The 20,863-nt window shown below is 39.7% G+C and overlaps 1 protein-coding gene across 1 annotated transcript in view; it reads left to right on the top strand.

Moving 5' to 3' along the window:
• The first annotated feature begins 10,478 nt into the window (after positions 1–10,478).
• The window catches only part of rnf17 (ring finger protein 17), a 61,816-nt gene continuing 51,431 nt past the window's right edge, over positions 10,479–20,863 (top strand). Inside the window, exons 1-6 of the mRNA XM_055230735.1 lie at positions 10,479–10,557; positions 14,850–14,962; positions 15,577–15,671; positions 15,755–15,845; positions 16,647–16,736; positions 17,375–17,478. Of these exons, the coding sequence (XP_055086710.1) occupies positions 10,494–10,557; positions 14,850–14,962; positions 15,577–15,671; positions 15,755–15,845; positions 16,647–16,736; positions 17,375–17,478 (557 nt within the window). The 5' untranslated portion in view covers positions 10,479–10,493. The remainder of the gene's footprint in view (positions 10,558–14,849; positions 14,963–15,576; positions 15,672–15,754; positions 15,846–16,646; positions 16,737–17,374; positions 17,479–20,863) is intronic.

Here is a 20,863-nt window from a genome sequence, read left to right as displayed (position 1 = left end):
TCAGATTGAAGACACTAACTTGTGGGTAGTCCTGAGGACAACTGATGTTATTATCTCTTAGTTCAGGATTCAATCACATAGAGAGGGAGAGAGACTTAATTTTTATTACACAAACAGGTGACCGACCCCCTAACAGGAAACCTAAAAAGATTGTCCACTACACGATTTTGGTCGCTGCAAGATTTCTGGGAAAGTGTGAGTGGAACAAAGATTAAACTTAGAACTGTTGTACCACGAAAGACAAATTGCAACTGATATCAAGCATGTAATATTTTGGAATTTTGGTTGCAGAATGAGCCCACCTCTCACTGTGTCTGTGATCAATCTCTGTGACCAACAGTTAACACAAGCGTTCCTCTGTAACAACAGAAGAGCTCTGCCATGAGTGGAATCTTCTCTCTCTCTTTTTTTCACTCTTATAAATGCGGAAACACCGCTAGCATGACAGCAGCGCTAACCTTAGCTATTGGTACAACTTTGGTGACTTTGCCACATGGATCCAACAGCCAGATATTTGAGCCAACAAACGTCCGTCGTATCCACAACTAATTGTGTGCACCATCGCACAGTGTGCACCATCGCACAGTGTGCACCATCGCACAGTGTGCACCATCGCACAGTGTGCACCATCGCACAGTGTGCATGTGTAATCTTGTATGATTTAAATTCCTCACATCGTGTAGTGTGACAGCCAACAATCTTATACAACAAAACAAATCATGCAATGGACACCAGGCTTCATATATTACACATTCCTGGTAGCGGTCACACCTGCATGCTTCCATGAGATATGAGATAGAAAGTTAAAACAAACCTTGGATCAATTTTCCTGGTGACACTTCAGTTTTATGCCATTCTGTGAAGTAAGGGAAATTAAGAACATTTCCATGGAGACAAGCAGGTGGCTGAAAAAGTTATAAATCAGTACTATGGAGGACTATGGAGAGATAAGCCCCCTCACAGCAACGAGCAATAAAAATACTTGTAGTAAATAAATAAATGGCTTTATTTCAGTCTCATTTTGCTGAAATCTTACTCAGTAGGTCTTTAAACAATTTCTTCCTATTGTTTAGCAGGGCCCCGGTCCAACAGTCCATGACAGATCCAGAACCAGGACTAAACTTTGTGTGGAGCCCAGATGAGCAGGAGCCCTTACTGCATAGCGAGATGCCCCTTGCTGGAGCTCTCCTGTCAGCACAGAGCTCAAATGCCAACAACAACAACAGCAACATCCAGAGCAGGCACTTCCGCAGCCCGATAACCCAAAAGACAGGATCCTCTGACGAGATGCCTCCAGTACTGAACAGCCTCTCCTCTGTGCCAGTGTCCAGTCCTCCAGCCCACCCATCAAATGGCAACTCCATCAAAAGGCCAGAAACAGTTACTCTTCAATCCATAAACTTTGCAGAGCAGATGTCAACATGTGAGAATTCAGAGCCTGCCTACAGATGCTGGAGTATGGAGATGATCAGTCCTCAGTTATCTAAAGACTCCTCACTTACTGCTAGGATTGACAAAGAAGACACATATCCTTGTCCAGGCCTGTTCCACTCCTCATCCCCTACTCCGGTGTTCCACATGTCCCCTGAGTGTCCTGGGGGAGTCCCCCTATCTCCTGTCTCCCCTGCACATGTCCAGGTACAAGCTCCCTCAGCCCCAGGCATGCTGTCCACACACAAGGACATGTCTTCATATTCTGCTCAAAGCACAGACACTCCAGACAGAGACAGGTGTCCCTCACGCCCCTGCTCCCTGGACCTCTCCTCCACCTCTGCTACAACAGGTGAGTTTCGGAAACACAGCCCTTTTTTAAATTGTGTGAAAATTCTAGAAAAAGTATAAAATGGATATAAACAACACAACTTATAGCGTTCATAGTCCCATTTAGGTGTGAAAGAGTGTGATTGGTTTAACAGGTATCCACATGTCAAACTCTGCCCTGCAACCAGGTGTTGGTAATCAAAAACACCTGGCTGTAATCTGGGCAGTGATACGTGATGCCATGTAGTACTGCACTAAAGTTGCCTAAAAACAACTAAGAGTGGTAGATAATACTACTCTGTTACTATGGATCATACCTGGACAACGGAGGGATTGCAGACACTGAGGGATTACACAGACACTATTCAAACACTATATACACAGTTTAGTAGTGAATATCACTTTAAAGTGAGATGTCACTATGAAACCTATTAGCTATATGGTTTTGAACTGGAAGTCAGTGGCAAAGCTAGCCTGTGGCATACAGGCAAATGCTAAGGGCGCACAATGATGGGAGGGGCACCAGCCATTGCAATGCGTGCAGTGCTCATTAACTTAAAATGCAGCTGAATGGGGCTAATCCTTATCATGTATGTGCAGTGCCAAATCAAAGACTGAAAACAATGTTCTACAATCAATAAACTTTTATACACATCTCTTATTCTCAGAGTTACGAGCAAAAACAGCTGATGAAATATCCATAGATTCAATAGCATGAATACCGCAACAAAGCGCAACACATTTCTCTCCACACTTTTGTTGAGTTCTTATAGGAGCAAAATAAAACATAAGGCCATTCAAGGCCATATACTTGAATCCCAGAAGTAGACACGCTGATGGCTGTTTGTGTGTGCTGTAGGTGGAGCTCCTCACAATGATTTAGGCCTGAGTGTTTCGGGGGAGAAGATCCGACGCAGAGTAAAGACACCGTACACAGTGAAGAAGTGGCGCCCTGCTTCGTGGGTGCTCCCTACTGACTACCACCCAGAGCTGCTCCTCCAGACCACACCCACTTGCCCCACGATCAGCCAATCCAGATCCAGCATGGCCATGTTTGTGCTGGGAGGCGGGGCTAACTCCAAGCCCGACGGACTCACCAGTTTCTGATTATCTCAAACACTTCCAAAAATAGTTCTACCTCTGTCTTCCATGAGGGTCTGTACATAAAACTGTAGTCAATTGGTGCTGATAAAGTTATGCTCATGAGTAAACTAGAAACTGAACCAGGTTTGAACCAGGTCTGAGCTAGGTGCGAACCGGGACTGACCCATGTCTCAACAAGGTCTGAACAAGGTCTGAACCACGCCTGAACTAGGTCTGAACCAGATCTAAACCAGATCTGAATTACGTCTGAACCAGATTTGAACAAGGACTGAACTAAGTTTGAGCCAGAACTGAACCCGATCTTGTCCACTGACACCTTGACACTTCTCTGAGTCTGTTGCTCACTGTACTGTACTTGGCTCACTGTTTTTATGAAACACTGTAGGATGTTTGCAGCCACACTTTGAGCATGAAATCTTCTTCTGGCAGTATTTGCTGATGTGCCCTGTGCACAGGCAGCAAAAACATGCATTCCTTTCCTTCAGAAAGTCGATTTTCTCCGTGTGCCATTTTTATTTTTATTTTTTACTGTGCACGTACATCCAATGTATGACCTCCAGTGCATCAGGGAAACTCTTCACTGGTGCTGGCTTTGTGTGTTTAGCTGGCTGAGCAGTTCTCTCCACAGAATTGGACTGAACTAAGTTTGATGGGGACTAAACCACGCCTGAACTAGATCTAAACCAGGTCTGAACTAAGTTTGAATCAGGACTGAACCACATTTGAACTACATCTGAACCAGATCTGAACCATGTCTGAACCAGGACTGAACCAGATCTGAACCAGATCTGAACCAGGACTGAACCAGATCTGAACCAGATCTGAAGCAGGTCTGAGTCAGAATTGAAACAGAACTGAACCAGGGCTGAACTAGGTCTGAACCAGATCCAAACCAGATCTGAATTATGTCTGAACCAGGGCTGAACTAAGTCTGAGCCAGGACTGAACCAGGACTGAATCAGATCTGAACCTGGACTGAGCCACGTCTGAGCCAGGTATGAACCAAGTTCAAACTAAATTTGAACTGGCAATGAACCACGTCTGAAGTAGGTCTGAACCATATATGAAGGAGATACCACAATTTTTGGTATTGATATGATACCAAATACTTTGGGGAGGCATTTTTTTCTGATGTCGATACTCAATACTGGTCTGACCTTAAGGGTGAAGGGATTTAAATAAATCTGTATATACAAAAGAGCTTCAAATACCATAATAAATACTAAAAATACTAAATGGCAAATAGGATTAAGACATTGCCATAACACATCTCAAACAGATGCCAGCCTTCAAATTTGCATATGCTAATTTGTGTTAATATTTGCATAACAGTATTGATACCCACATTTGCACTGAGCCAGTATCAATATATTGATACATCAATATCAAAACTCTCATCCCTAGTCTGACCTAGCTCTGAACTAGGTCGCAACCATGTTGGAGCCAGGTTTGAACCAGGGCTAATTGATCCTGACCAGGGATAGCCCAAGAACTCTTCATAAAAGCTGTAGAGGTTCTAGACAGTGGCTTAGCACTGCCAATATCCCAAAGGTTATGCATGATTGATCTATAAAGTATGTCTCTTTTGGCCTAGAGTATTTGAGTGCTTTAATCTGATGCTGATTATTTGAGCAGTTTAATCTGATCCTATATGGGGCCCAGTGATCTTCACCAGAGTTGGGGAGTTTTTCACTTTGTCAGGGTATGTGCCTTTACCCCACTGGCTGATCATTTAGAAGCTTGAAAAGGAAAGTCAGAGTAAAATAATCTGGCTCAAATTTATCTGAATGGCTCAATACAGATGACTATAGTGATTCTAAGTGTATAGTTTGTACATACAGGTGGAACAGTCTTTATATGTGAGATTGAGCCTTCTCTTTTTAAGTGTAGCACAAAGCACCTGAGCCTAGCCAGCTCATTCATGTGACATTGTGAACAGACATAAATTTATTTGATGAACTTATGTGTACTCTACCAGTCAAAGTTTGGACACACGGTTCCTTATTTCCATGATAATTTACATTGTAGATTCTCACTGAATTCACGAAAACTATGTACACTATGACACATGGAATGTAGTAAACAAAAAATAAAACAAAACTTGTTTCAGTTTTAAATAAAAAATAGATAAACAGCCTTGAACCTTTGCTTTGAACACTGGTTTGGACACTTGGCATTTCTTGACCCTGACACAGCACAAATCTTAAGTGAAAACCATTTCATGAGATGAAGATGATTGAGAGAAGGAGTCTGCAGCGCTGTCAAAAACCCATCCTTTAAAGCAAAGGATGGGTTTTTAATTTATTATTTCACTTTTTTTTCTTTACTACATAATTTCTTACATCTTGCATCATATATTTGATGTCCCCTGTATGTGAATGTGATGTAGAAAGTGGTATATTTAAAGAAAAAAAACATTCAATGAGAAGGTGTGTCCAAATTTTTGACACTGGTAGTGTGGTTAGATGCAAGCAGTAATGTTTACTTGAGTTATGTAAAAAAAAAAAAAAAAAAAAAAAAGATGTATGGCATGTACACCATGCAGAGTTTTACTTAATTCATTTTAAATTTCAAAATTGAAGTAACAGTACTTTTACTTTTTTAGGTTACTCTTCCCACATGTTCGTAAACTATAAAAGCTTTATGTAGACAAATTGAATGATTTTAACATAAGCATTTTTTTTATTATACCAAAGTTTTTCAGCATTATTTCATGTTCTGTCTGTCAGATTACATCAAAATGATATAGTAGATGTTATGTCCAAACAATCACTCACTGAAACAGTGTTTTTAACAAATACTTACATATATTGGATTGGTAATTATCAGAGGTGGGTAGTACTCAGATACATTCACTCAGTTACATTTACTTTTCTTTTACATTTACTTTAAAAGAAATTTTACTTTTCAGAGTACTTTTCTCCAGCATACTTTTACACCTACTTGAGTAATATTTTTATTGAAGTAACAGAACTTACTTGTGTAAAGGTTTTGGTGACTTCCCACTGTGTCTATGTCCATGTCTGTTCTTTGAAAATACCAGTCTTACTTGAGTAGTACTTTTCCCCAAATACTTGAATACTTTTTACTTCTACTTGTGTAAGATTATTTTTGATGTAATGTTACTCTTATTTGAGTACAATTTTAGTTACTCTACCCACCTTTGCTAATAACACTGGTGACTACTTTAAATGTGTATTTGAGTCATTACTTCTACATTGAGTAAAAGTATTCCAGACTTAAATCCAAATGTAGCTGTTATGTCAACGTTTGATTCTCCTCCATTTTGGACCTGTTGCTGTGGCTTTCAGATGAGCCTCCCTGCATATGACTTATGTAGCTGTGTTTGAAGCCAGGACAGTGAGCAGAGCTTGGCATGGTTAGTTCATAACCATACTGGTGGAGGTGTAAATACGCCCACACCTCTTCTATTGATACGTTGCAGCTGATGGCATCAACATTCTATGGGGGAGTGATGCTAATTCTTGGCACTGCTCTGTCTGAAACTCTATTAGAGTTTAGTCTGAGCCTTATTTTAACACAATCTAACTGAAAAGACCTGACTTAGCTGGAACTACAACAGGTAAACTGTTTTTCAGTTAGTCACTCACCTTTTTTAGGAAAAGACCTAAACAGAACCATTATTGACCACTGGCTCCTGAAAATGTGCTGTTTAAATCAATGTTGTACTTTCTTCTTGAGTTTTTAGTTATCTTAAAACTTTTGACAGTATTTGCTAATGTGTGCATTGTGTCTCCATGGTAACTGGTGAACACTCCATCACAGACATACATGTAACACACCTAGCATGATGTCACTGCAAAGTATCAATAGGCACTTCTATTGGAACTAAAGCATTTCAGTTGGCTGGAAATGTGTGTGAGAGATTATTTAAGGACTTTTGTAAGTGCAGTTTTCCATATGTTTATTGGCGTAATAATTACTGTGTATTTTCTACTGTTTGTACTGGTTTTGATATGCACCTGCAGACTCTAGAACTTTCATTTACAGCCTGTGAAGTCTGTGCTAAAGAGGGGGTATTATGCAAAATCGATCTTTTGGACCTTTCTACCATGTTCTAATGTTGTTTGCCTCATCAAACACATGCCAAAGATGTTTTAGATGTCATCCATTCAAGTGTGAGTAATTTAGCTATCACTCCCGACTCTCGGGTCCTTTTCGAACCCTCCTTACAGTTATCTGTAAGATTGGTCCAATCCTCTGCCCACAATCCGCTCCCATGTGACAATTCTCCATAAATATACTCCTACAAAAGTATGATACAAAACAATACACTACAGCTTTACCAACCTGTTGCTTTACAAGGCAGTGATTTCATTAGTGGAACGCATATCGATTGTAATGTGATATCGCTCTGATGAGAGGGTGATTTTTTTTTTTCGTGAATTTTGCATTTTCAAAACAATAAAAGGTAACTTGGTGATCTAAATATATTAGACTTATGTGTTAGCAGTTAATACCACATAGAAGCAAAATACCCCCTCTTTAACTATGTCTCCAACAGGACACTAAAACAGTAGAGGTGATATCATTGTTCTGGATTCTCTTTCCTTAACTCCCTCAATCTTCGATTCCTTCACTGTCAATCAAACCCGCCGTAACAAGTGGTGTCCTGAATCAGCTCAGAGGAGAGAAGCAGGGAACAGGAGGAGGCAGAAAAAGGAAAAAAACAAAACAAAAAACAAAAATTGACCCTCGCTCCTTGGCTCTGTGTCAAGAGGTAGCATGGAAAGAGAAGACATACCCAGAGTAGTTATGTGGTCAATGTTCATATCTTAGATTGTATGTAGAATAACACATCTAATCATGTCCTCCCTTCTCTATCTCCTATGTCTATGCCCCCCACCCCCTCCAACCCTTCCCTTGTCCTTCATCCACATTTCTATCCCTCTCTGTCCCAGACATTCATAAAATATGCCATTACTCCATTGTCAAAGATCAGATTTGATAATCAATAAAGGGAAAATATGACTGACTTTGTGTTTGACTTGAACAAGTCTCCTATTCTGGATCCAGTGGTTTACAAATATACCTGTAATGGCCATAGGTTACACTCTGGTGTATTTTTGCCAGAAGTCACTGCAGACAAACAGTCTGGTGGCACCTGCCTTTATTTACCACAAGCAGAGTCAATAAGCTGCAGTTGTGGGCCTCCTCGGTAGGCTTCTCTACCGTCACCACCTGGAAATGCATGGCCCAACAGAATAAACAACAATAAAACTTCAAGGACTAAGGTCGTTTTCACACTACCACTAGTTAGATCGTCGCTAGGACAGCGGTGCGCACACTGGACCGCAGTAAACGGTCGGTCCGAGAGCGCTTGAAACCGAAGGTCTCGGAGCCTCTTCACTTGCACTGTGGAGTGCTTGAAATTGGGCAAAAAAGCGCCCGGATAACGTATATTTTTATGTATGGGCGCTGCAGAGCAAATTGACTCAACTTAATATCAACGACAGTCTCCTCCTGTGTCTCATCTGCGCTGCTGAGCCTGGACCTGTGTATGTGTCTTTCCAAAGGCCTTTTCTCCACTGCCTCCAGTGCGTACAGTCCGGTGTATTTTGCCACAAGTGAAAGAAAGGACCACCGCGTAAGGGCGCGCGAGTGTGTGGGCGCGCACTCACGGGGCTCTGTCCTTTGAAGCGCGCTGTCATAGAAATAAGCTCGGCTATCAACTGATAGACTCGAGTCTCGTGGTGCGTTTTTGGGGTGAATGATGTGCGATGTATGTGAGCAAGGTCGAGCCAAAAGTGAAGTAAACAGAACTAGACCTGCTATGGCTTTACAGTTCTCCCGGGACAATTCAGCTGCTCTGCAGAGGTGAATACAAGTGTCCAAAGTCATGGCTCTTTCCCTGAGAAGACTTTTCCGCATGTTGGTGTTGTTGATACTAGATATGATTCTGTCACGAATGAGGGAGTCTCTCAAAGTACCAAAATTGCACATTTCAGTGAGCAGTTCAAGCTCAGTCACATAACTATCAATCGACTCGCTGGAGTATGGAAGCCCGTTTCCGCCATGAAAAAAAAAATAAAAGCCCCACAGAAAGTCGAAATTACGAGTTTTAAACTCGTAATTATGAGTTTAAAACTCGTAATTATGAGTTTAAAACTCGTAATTATGAGTTTAAAACTCGTAATTACGAGTTTAAAACTCGTAATTACGAGTTTAAAACTCGTAATTACGAGTTTAAAACTCGTAATTTCGACTTTTAAAACTACTAATTATGAGTTTAAAACTCGTAATTATGAGTTTTAAAACTACTAATTATGAGTTTAAAACTCGTAATTAGAACTTTTAAAGTCTTAATTGAGCTTGTAGCACACTGCAACTGAGTGTACAGAGCAGAGGAGACAGGAGGAGGACTGTTATGTTTATCACCTACATACTTTTAAAAAATGAATAAATTAAGCTCCAGTAAAGTTTCTGGCGTCTTGAACAAATCAGTGGGCCCTGAGTGCTGTTCTGACCACTCATGAGCTGTGCTCTGTGTCTGTGAGCGCTCGTTTTCCTGGTCTGAGCAGAGTGCCAGCTGGTCACAACCCCGCTGGTTTATTGAGGAAATTATTAAAATACCAAATTCATTTAATCAAAATTGATAAGGTTCACTTTTTGTAAATGTTACATTCCCAAAATTACGAGTTATAAACTCATAATTCATACTTTTAAAAGTCCTAATTACGAGTTTTAAACTCATAATTAGTAGTTTTAAAAGTCGAAATTACGAGTTTTAAACTCGTAATTACGAGTTTTAAACTCATAATTACGAGTTTTAAACTCATAATTACGAGTTTTAAACTCATAATTACGAGTTTTAAACTCATAATTACGAGTTTAAAACTCGTAATTTCGACTTTCTGTGGGGCTTTTATTTTTTTTTTCATGGCGGAAACGGGCTTCCATACTGGAGCCCTGATTTCTCATTTAAAAAATTGTACCGCTCCACTGTCTCGTTCACCGTCGGACTGCAGTAGTTATCAAACTTTGCGATCATGTAAGTTGATGCAAAAAACAAAAAAACAAAAAAAAAAAACTCATTACACTTCTTTCATTTTAGTAATGCAAACAACGGAAAAAGATCGCTTACACAAGCTCGTTGGGTGTCAGTGCGCTGCAAAAGGCGTGTCGTGTTGTCCACCGAAAGCAAGGAGTGAAAGAAGTAGCGTGACTTATCCCGTTACATATACATATAATGGAATTCGGGGTAAAAGTATCTTCAGAACACAGTACTCTGATTGACCCATGTAACCGAGTACCTTACAAAATACATTTTAATGCACATATTCAGGATTCCGAAACTAAATGCCCTACATTTTCAAAGTAATCTTCCATTCAGTTCCTTTGTATGATGGTACATTTGAGTAGGAAATATTCTGATATGTTATAAACTGAAACGCAACGGAGCCCCGCATAGGACATTTGCGAAATATAATATTAACGCGTTAATATTATATTTCGCAAATGTCCTATGTGGGGCTCTGTACACCTGTTTATTTTAGCAGTATAATTGTGTCTCTTTAGTACAGTGAAGATTGGAAGCGCGCCGCCCCGTGCACGCTCCATGTGCGGGTGCGTGGCTCAGATTGTGCGCGCTCACGTGCAGAGGAGCGATGGAGTCCGAACAGCCTCGAGCCGCAGTGTGCCTGCTGTGTGGAGAGCGCTACTCCCTTCCCGGTAATGCATCAATTGTTTCACCACTTACAATCCCAACTAATGTTTTTGTTGTTGTGTAACCATAATAGTTATCAGAATCGATACATGAAAAAGTCCCGTCTCACGTGGCCGCGTGCAGACCCCGGAAGCCCGCTAGCTAACCAGTTAACAAATGCTAATTCAAACTTGAACCAAATATTATTTATTTGTACAATGACAGTTGTGGATTGGCCTGTATTAATTCTGTCGAAATGTTAAAACAAAGTCGTAATGTTTTTAGCTTGAGTCTGCACTTGGAGGGTCAGTGGAGTTAATACTCAAACATGTTCAACTTAGGCAAATGCACACTTTTTTCAGTACCATAAAGCAAGGCAAGTTTATTTGTATAGTACAATTCGTACATGAAGTAATTGAAAATGCCTTACAGAATAATAAAGACATTAGAATCACAATACAGCAAATCAAAACATTAATAATCATAAATAATCATCATAAAATGACAGTAAAAGAGAATAATGCAGAATAAAAATATTTCAGTCATATGCACAGCTAAACAGAACAGTTTTGATCCTGGATTTAAACATTATCAAAGTAGAGGCCTGTCTCACATCTTCAGGAAGATTGTTCCAGGTTTTAAGTGTACAAAACTAAAATGCTGATTCCCCATGTTTAGTTCTGACTCTGGGCACCAACAGGAGGCCGGCCCCTGAAGTCCGAGCGGGACATGGTTCATATGGCACTAACATGTCAGAGATGTACTTTGGTCCTAGGCCAATGAGAGACTTGTACACAAGCAGAGCTGCTTTAAAGTCTATTCTCTGAGACACAGGAAGCCAGTGCAGAGACCTGAGCACAGGATGTGCTCGTACTTCCGGGTTCTAGTCAGGACTAGTGATGGGACGATGTACGTTAATATCGTTAATCGTGATTAAAAAAAGGTCCTCAATTAATCGTTAGTGGCATTTTTTAATAATCGTGATCATTGCGCACGATTATAATTGCCTTTACAGCACCAGACTGCCTCATGTTTGCAGTTTCAATTCAATGTTTAGATGTTAGTTGTGGTATTTTCCCACAAGGGGGGCCTCTGTCATAGCAATGACACATGTTAGCTTCTGTGCCTATTAGGCAGCACAGTTATCGCTGTCTGAACTGCATTCTGTTAGATATCAACATAAACAGTCTGATCCGTAACTCTCCACAGGAACGTGCCAGAGTGCACCTCACCCATGCGCACAGATGAGATGCTAATGTGTGCACATCTTATATTTTTACCTGTAATAATGCAAACTGCCGAATAAAACTGTGCCTTTCAAACAATAGACAAATGAAGTCTAATTCATACAGCTAAATACAAATGTGCCAGGGTACATGGTTCGAATGTGCACAGAAGTGAGGCTAACAATTAAACACAATATATTTTACTTACAGTTATGGCAATAGCAGAATAGCTACGAGCCGCTCCGGGTCTGAGATGCCTCTAGTGTAACTTGTACAAACATCCACAGTGTCCTCGATCATGTACTTCCTTCGTTTTGTCAGTTTCAATTCAATTCAATTTTTATTTTTCACAATGGTCAAAGTTTAGTAAGGCACATACATACACAACACACACATCTACAACTCAGCGTTTACATGCTACATATAGAAGTGTATCTTGTTCACCTATTTCCAATTGACCCTGTGAAAAACATGGAACCCCAAGAAGCTGTAAAGCTTATGGAATGGGGTCCATCACCCTGTGCGAAACACCCATGATGGCTTGGCAAGTTTTTAATTTAATTTTTTTTTTTTAATTTTTATTTTTGTCATGTTTAGAATGCAAAACAACACTGCGTAAAATGCGCACACATTGTATCCACTCAGCTTTGTTTACACACTCGTCATGCTCCATCTGTTTATGGAAAAGCGTGGCATGCCATACATCATCATGTTCGGCTGCTCATTGGTTGTAAGGGGAAAATGTCACTAAATGTGTGTAATGTAATTGGTTGATTCTACAAGGGGGAGAGTGGACCGTAAACTTTCAGTCATCTGTAGCACTGATTTGCCGTCTGGGGCTCCAGTAACCCACAACCCCACCTTATTGGCCAACATTGGTGTCAGTTAGAAGCTGACATGTTTGGTTAGCACTGAGGAACAAAGTTGGCACTCTCAGAAGTTTATTATGCCTGAAATCGACAAAAGAAATGCATAAAAGTAATGGAGCAGATTTAATGTTTGGAATGTCCTGCAGCAGATTGGACACGGAGGACCTAATTTATTTTGTGGACATAATTTCTTCACTGGATTATATTCTCTGGACCTGTCTTACTTTCTGGTAATATGTTGATGTTTTACAGAACCAGAGCCCTCAAAGGTAAGAAGTCCAAATCCAAATTTTTGGCTTTTCTGTAAAAATGGCTTTCCTGTCAGCACTGTAGTGATTGCAGGTGAAAATCGTTTGCATATTCGAAAAGACCAGCGGCTTAGCTTTCATTTGATGTGTAGATTGTTTGTGTGGGTGACGCAGTAGGTGCCCTTGTAAAGTAGGGGTGACGGCCCGTCCACGGTCCGTCGGAACGTTAACAAGTTAATAATTATTGTGATAATATCGTAAATTGTCTAAATTTTAATATCGTCCCATCACTAGTGAGGACCCGAGCAGCAGCGTCCCGGATGTACTGCAGCTGTCTTAACGCTCTTTTGTAGAGGCCAGTGAGCAGACAATTACAGTAGTCTAAGCAACTGCATGGATATGTCTCTCCAAGTCTGTTTTTGACAGTATACCTTTGATTTTTGGAATGTTTTTTAGATGGTAAAAAGCTACAGATGTAGCTCAACTCTTGAGTCCATTATTACCCCTAGATTTCTAGCCTGATTTGAAGGTTTTAGAGAGAGAAAGTGGAGGTGACTGCTGACACTTTCCTTTTTTCCTATTTCAACAAAGTGCTCCTTCTTTCCTCGATAGGACTTGAACCAATTTAAAGCAGCACCAGAAATGCCCACCCAATCCTATAGTTTCTGTAAGATCGACAGTGTCAAAGGCAGCACTCAGATTTAACAGGATCAAGACTTTGCCTGCATCAGTGTTCAAGCGGATGTCATTTGTCACCTTGATAAGAGCAGTCTCAGTGCTGTGATGGGATCTAAAACTTGACTGGAAAACATCAAAGGAATTGTTAATTTGGAGAAAGTTAATAAGCTGTTGGCAAACAACTTTTTCAACAACTTAACTTAAAAACGACAAATTTGAGATGGGTCTTTAATTGTTCAGTATTGTGGCATCAAGACTGCTCTGCTTTAGGAGAGGCTTGATAACCGCAGTTTTTTTGGGAATATTCCATATTGAAGTGACATGTTAACTATGTAAGCAAGTGGTGATTAGAAAACCATAAGAAAACCTTTTGTAAAGAATAGCTTATAAATTTCTAAATCTCATGCCAGACACGTGACCTGTGCACCAGCAGCAGCTATATTGGTTCTACTTCTAACGTAAAAAAATGACAACTCCAAAGGAAATTAGCAAAAACTGCTCAACTATTCCAGCAGTTCTAAGCTTTACTGTTAGCTGTGGTGCAAACATTTATATAATAACAAAAGTACAGCTGCATTTTTAAATGTGAATTTGGCTTCTTCTCAGCAAGATAGTCATTAAATGCTAATGAAGGATTCAAATGGACTCTAAGAAATCAACAATTGTAAACTAATTTTGCGTGTTTAAAAAGGCAAAGCAGAAAGAGTAGACCCTCACCACTTTTCAATTCAATTCATCTTATGACATAGGTTGGCATAAACCTATTGCTTCCTTTTAAGGATAAGTCAGTGAGTGAGGCAAGGCTGTCTGTTTGAAGGTTTAAAGTGGATTTTTAGTATAGTACTCATTAAGGGAAAAGGCTTGTGGTGGGCTCCAGTGTCCGGCAAAAATAGAATCCAACTCATTTAATCTGAAGCGCCGCGGCACCTCCGCTGGCAAAACTGCATTGCACAGCGTGCCTTCTTTTTAACGATAATTGTAACTCACCGTCCCTCTCCTCTGTCTCCGCTCATGTCTTATAGTATCTGTAATTATAAATTACTTATATGATATTTACATTTTGGATGTCCACCCGATTTTAAACCAGACTATATTTCCGAAAAGAGGCTACATCATGGCTCAATACGTTTTAAATAATGATGATGGCGGCAAATGAGGACACAACAGGAAAAGTTTTGCTTCTAAATACCACACATGCTCAACCTGCAGAGGACCCTGTGTACCACCAGAGACAGTCCATGTACCGCAGTTTGAGAAACACTACTTTAAATAATTGTGACAATGTGTGGTTTTGCAGAGGATGAGCTGGAGGGGAACCTGCCACGGGTCTTGCTCTGTGGGCATATTTACTGCTCATCTTGCCTGAGACCCCTGGAGCACAACAGTACCATCACATGTCCACAGTGTGAGGTACTCTGCTCCCAGACTCCTGAGAACACCTGCTCACTAGGCCTGAACAACTTGTCAGAAAAAACTGCAGTTACGTATTTTTTGACAAGTATTGCAACTGTGATAGGATTTACAATTTATCTTTTAATAATAGGATTCTGATGATAAAAAGGGTAGACAATATCGTTCATGGGACACTTTATATAATCCTGATAATCGCCAAGATAGAAGATGATGATGATTACCATTATATCACCAGAATGTGCAGAAAAAAGCTACTTATCCATGATGTTTTCTTCTACATTTTTGTTTTCACTTAAAGCAAAGTACAATACTCTAGCATCTGTTTAATTCTGGAACTTATTCATAGTATTATAAAATTATAATTATTCATCTCCATAGCATTTTAAAACTGTCAGCAGTGTAAACGATTGTTGTGATATAATCATTAATGTATTATTTTGGCCACATTAATACATTATTTTCAATGAATATAGCATTTTCAAAACAATAAGATAATGTAGTGATCTAAACATGTTATGTATTAGCTGTTAATACCCCATAGAAGTGTAATACCCCTTTTTTAATAAAGCACTGAGTTGGTGCCATGGCTTCCATGGTTGTGTGATGTGTAGGTGGAGTCCATGCTGCCTGAGGCGGGGGTGGATGGGCTGACAGAAGACTGCAGGATCATCGGGCTGCTTTACACAACCAAGATGAACAAGAAGAGGTAGAGCAGAGCATCTTTCCTGTCTACATGATGACTGCAGCTAACCGTGTGCACGTGTGTGTGTGTGTGCTTGCGCACGTCAGGCCCCACAGGTCCAGCCCTTCCACTTGGCCCAGGAACAGGGAACCTCTGCTCCAGAGTGGCCAGCAGCACAGGGAGGATGACTCAGAACACGTATGTCCTGTCCCAAAAGCACTGAATACTACCACTTGTTATTAAGGTTGTCCAGAGTATCAAAATTCAAATACTAATTGATGCTATTGAAACTAAATACTCATTTGAGCAAGTATAACACCATATAGAGTAGTATATGATACGATAAAAAAATCCTGAATTAATTTGATTAGTTTGAGTTTTTAATAATCAACATTTTGAAAAATAGCAAAATCATGAAATCAAGGATTATTATGACCTTTAACCCTGACTTTCTTACTTGCAATTTGCAAAGCAGAGTTATTCTGTAATCACAATTAGATATCTGTACAAATGTAATTTAAGGCAGTTTACAATTTTGTAAATAGTAGCATAAGAATAAAAATGAAGAGCTATTTGAAAGAGCAGTCACTGTTCTGACTGACGTCAAAATTTCACTTAAAATGGAATAAAATCGTAATCGTCCACTGTGCAAAAAAATAGATTTCAATTTTTTGCCATATTGTCCAGCCCCAGTATACGCCCATGGAACACTGTAGGACCTGCCTGGACGACTGTGGGATTACACAGATATTAGGCGACATGGTAATATAAAAAAAGCACTATGATTTAATGTTGAAAATCACATTCATTGTCTAAAGAAAGAGTATTTTTATTATCATAGTATCGGAATTGAGTATCGTATCTATTACTTAGTACCCAAATTGAGTTTGAAATTTTAGTATCATGACAACACTTCTTCCTCTAGTGGAGGTATCAATTCAGGTCTCTCCTGGAGCTTGTGCTAAACCTGTGTTCATATTTCACATGTCACCTCTGAAGTCTGAAGATCTGCACAAGTTTGAGCAGGGGGTGGATGAAGCTTTGGTTCGGGCCACTGAAAACCTAGCCCAGCTCGAGAACATCCAAGAGGTCAGAGCTCATGTCTAAGCCTGTCATGATAAATACTATATAGACTTATCGCTACCACATTAAGATGATTTTGTGGGCCTTGATATGGATTTTAAACATGAAATACCAGTATAAGCATATATTTTATCTGCCAGAACAACAGGCTAAATATCAGTTATTAGTATCATCTCAAAAAATAAAGAATAAAAAAAAAAATCCATATCAGCACATCATTTTTGGGGGTCAGTATTTATTGTGGGTATTTTTCCTTAGTACTAGTGGCAAACGTTTTGCTGTTTTTTTGTTCTACAATGAGATTTGAGCTGTAGAGGATTAAATAAGTTACTGGGATTTAATAAATAATGACTCATCATAGATTCAAAAGAACTAAAGTTTAATTTTGCTATTTATTGCAGTAAGTCTTTTTTAACCATATTGTACATTTAGAATATTTTTGGGGGAATAATTCTACTTAGGGTTATTGGGTCAGTGGCATAAAATAGTTTCAGTATTATTGTTGATAATTTCTTCCTTAAAATTTGTTATCGTGACAGGCCTACTCATGTCCCATATTAAGCTCATTTCAGTGTACAGATAAAGAAGCAGCATTTCTTTACCTGTACACCTTGACCTTATAACAATATTGTGTGTGTGTCCAGACTCTCCAGAAATGCTTGACTAAACAGGTTTCAAGAGAGAGGTCTCGGCTGCAGTCGGAGATTACCCAGGCCACCTCCGAAGCTATTCACTGCATCCAGAAGTGGTATGAAATCTTTTACTATGTCAAAAACAATGAAACCGCAAGGAGATCTACTGGCATGGAGATTCTGGAAAGCAAGTTATTGTCATTCTGGTGTTACCGCTTTTAAAGATGCCAGGTGTGTAGAAGTTACATTTTACCTCGTAAGGACAATAGTGTTACTAATAAGATAATACTGCTAAGAGAGAATCCACCATGATACATTTCCATGTTGTGTATTTATTAATTTATTTTAACAATTGAATTGACAAAAATGTCTTCCCTGACACTCTCATCTGAATTGACAAAATTAATTGACAAAAATGTCTTCCCTGACTCTCTTGTATGTGTAGCCACACAGCTGTTGTCAGTAGCAGCAGCAGCAGCCACAGCCATAGACCGTAGCACTGACCTCAGCCCCTCCATCCCTCTTGCCGTGCTAAGAGACTTGATTTATATTATAAGTCACAATGTCTTAAGACACTTTTATGAGGAAAACCTACTTGATCATGTCTGAAACCTTCTGTGGTTTTAAAGGATTTGAACATTTCTAGCTTTGTCATTCTCCTGTCTATTGATAAATAACAAAATGTGGCTTAATGTTATGCCTCCCCGGTCGCGGAACACTGGACCAGCTCTATACTCTCCATTGAGTCCTCGAGGGCTCATGGGAGTTTGCCCAACCAGTCCACATGTGCTTTGTGGATCTGGAGTAGGCATTCGGCCTTTGGGGGATGCTCTGGGAGTATGGGGTCAGGGGCTCTTTGCTAAGGGCTGTCCGGCCACCACACATGACTTCTTCTACAGGAGAAGTAAGGTATATTTTCTTAAAATTATACAATACTAGCTACAACTGGGAAGAAATCACCTATAACATTGTACAAAAGTACAACGTCCAAAAGTCACTGACCGTTGAAAAAAACTCCTAACTTTTTTTTTTTCAAATAAAAAAAAACTAATTTTTTCAGAGCATTTAGAACTATCCTCCCAACATTAATATGAGGAAATATAGCATCGAGGAACGAACCCTCATTGTACAGTGGTACTTTGAGTCACATGGGTCAAATTCAGAAACCCAGTGGTGTTATCATCAACATTTTAATACCAGAGATGCCCCAAGCCTAAATGCCATTAAAGGAATAAGTCATTTTCAAAGACAGGGGTGCAGTATGTGATCTCCTGAGACCTGACTTGTCCTAATTTCTTCCTATGGGGCTATCTTAAAGAAAAGGTGTTTGCGAATAAACCTCAGACAATAAACGACTTAAAACGTAATATTGAGGATCAAATAAGGGCCATGAGCCCGGAAATGCTTTCAAATTTTATGCAAAGTGTATTGGATTGGGCTATTCAGTGCGAAACCGAAAATGGTGGACACTTAAAAAACATAATTTTAAAAAATTAGTTCATTTTTACTTCCTCTAGTTTAAGTAGTGATAAGTTCAAGTGTAAGTGAACAATTATAACCATATATATTGCCAAAAATCTCAGAAGGTTCAGTTTACCTACTGATAAAATGTATTTGCCTATTGACATTCAAAGGGAAATAAACGTCAATCCACAGACACAGGCACAGACAACTAAAAGATTCAAATTGACGATGAAAGAATTTGTGTTGGGTTAAATTCCTGCCAAACATCAAGGAGCCCAAAGGGATTATACTTTTTCCTCCTACCTCTTTATTTTAGATAGGATTATTTCTTTATATTAAAAAAATATTCACACAGAGTGGTTAATCGCAAAATACACTCACCTAAAGGATTATTAGGAACACCTGTTCTCCTTAATGCAATTATCTAATCAACCAATCACATGCTTCAATGCATTTAGGGGTGTGGTCCTGGTCAAGACAATCTCCTGAACTCCAAACTGAATGTCAGAATTGCAAAGAAAGGTGATTTAAGCAATTTTGAACATGGCATGGTTGTTGGTGCCAGACGGGCTACACAAGAGGCTACAGTTTGCACGAGCTCACCAAAATTGAACAGTTGAAGACTGGAAAAATGTTGCCTGGTCTGATGAGATTTCTGTTGAGACATTCAAATGGTAGAGTCAGAATTTGGGGAATGAGAACATGGATCCATCATCTTGTTGAATCAATGCCACATAGAATTAAGGCAGTTCTGAAGGCGAAAGGGGGTCAAACACCGTATTAGTATGGTGTTCCTAATAATCCTTCAGGTGAGTGTAGGTGTTACGGATACATCAGACCAAACCCCAGCATATATGGACATAGCGCTAAGTGAAGAAAAACTGAAATATTTCTTGAAGGTTAAATACAAGTATGTTACATTCTATGAGGGAACAAATTAGAGAAGATATCAAAAACTATTTAGCTGAAAATGAGGAAGTTATGCCTACAGTTGTGTGGGATGCATTGAAAGCGGTCATAAGGGGGAAAATTATTAGATACAGTTAAAAAAAGGACAGGAATCAACAATTCTTCAATTACCGTAAATTTCGGACTACAGAGCGCACCTGATTAAAAGCCGCACCAGCCAAATTTGAAGAGAAAATCAATTTTGTACATATATAAGCCGCACCTGAATAAAAGCCGCAGGTTTTCATATTGTAACATGAGATATTTACACAGAAAGACGGTGCACCGACACGCTTTTTTTTAAACTGTGCCTGAAAATTGGCACCAACACGACAACAACACGGGATGAACACATCTGCAGGTTTAGAAAATAAAACTGCACCAAAACGGAAAATCTGCTTTTATTTCCTCTGAAAACTTTTGTCGTCTTTTACATTGACCAAGTTGGATTCATTGATGTCGAGCTTACGTGCAGTGGCTCTATTTCAGGAGTCTGCAACCCGCGGCTCCGGAGCCGTATGCGCCTCTTTCAGCCTTATACTGCGGCTCTGCGTGGCTGAAGTGTATTTTATTTGTGTTAGCTCTTTTTTGTTGTAGTTTAAATTGGAAGATTATTATGATCTTAAAATAAAATTATATTTTCTTATTTTTCGTTGCTCAAAATAAGCGTCACACTCGGAACAATGTTCAAAACAAACACCGCTCACGTCTCACAGACACAGACACAGACACAGCTCACTGTCCTGCGTAAAGAGCCCTGATTTTCAGACGTTGTGCGCACAGGGGTCAGGAGCAACTTTGGCCCGTCCCTAATGACACACTAATAAGCTCGTCCATAGATGTATCATGAAAATCCTGCTGGAAATCGCCACAGAAATCTATTTGATGTAGTAGCAAGTTTATTATCTGCTCTTGTCTCCGCGGTGACGTTTCACATATAACACATCAGACATGTCGCACAAAAGTAGAGCCACAAGCGAGTGAAAATGAGCCAAAACAAAAGTCTTTGGAGAGCTTTTAACAAAGGGGAAAAGGACAACTGAGGAGCCAGAAGAGGAGACTACACCTCCAAGAAAAAGAAAGATAAAT

This window comes from Periophthalmus magnuspinnatus, chromosome 21, assembly GCF_009829125.3.
Source record: "Periophthalmus magnuspinnatus isolate fPerMag1 chromosome 21, fPerMag1.2.pri, whole genome shotgun sequence".
Taxonomy (NCBI): domain Eukaryota; kingdom Metazoa; phylum Chordata; class Actinopteri; order Gobiiformes; family Gobiidae; genus Periophthalmus; species Periophthalmus magnuspinnatus.
The sequence above is the reverse complement of the archived record's forward strand: the minus strand, read 5'-3'. Positions and strand labels throughout refer to the sequence as shown.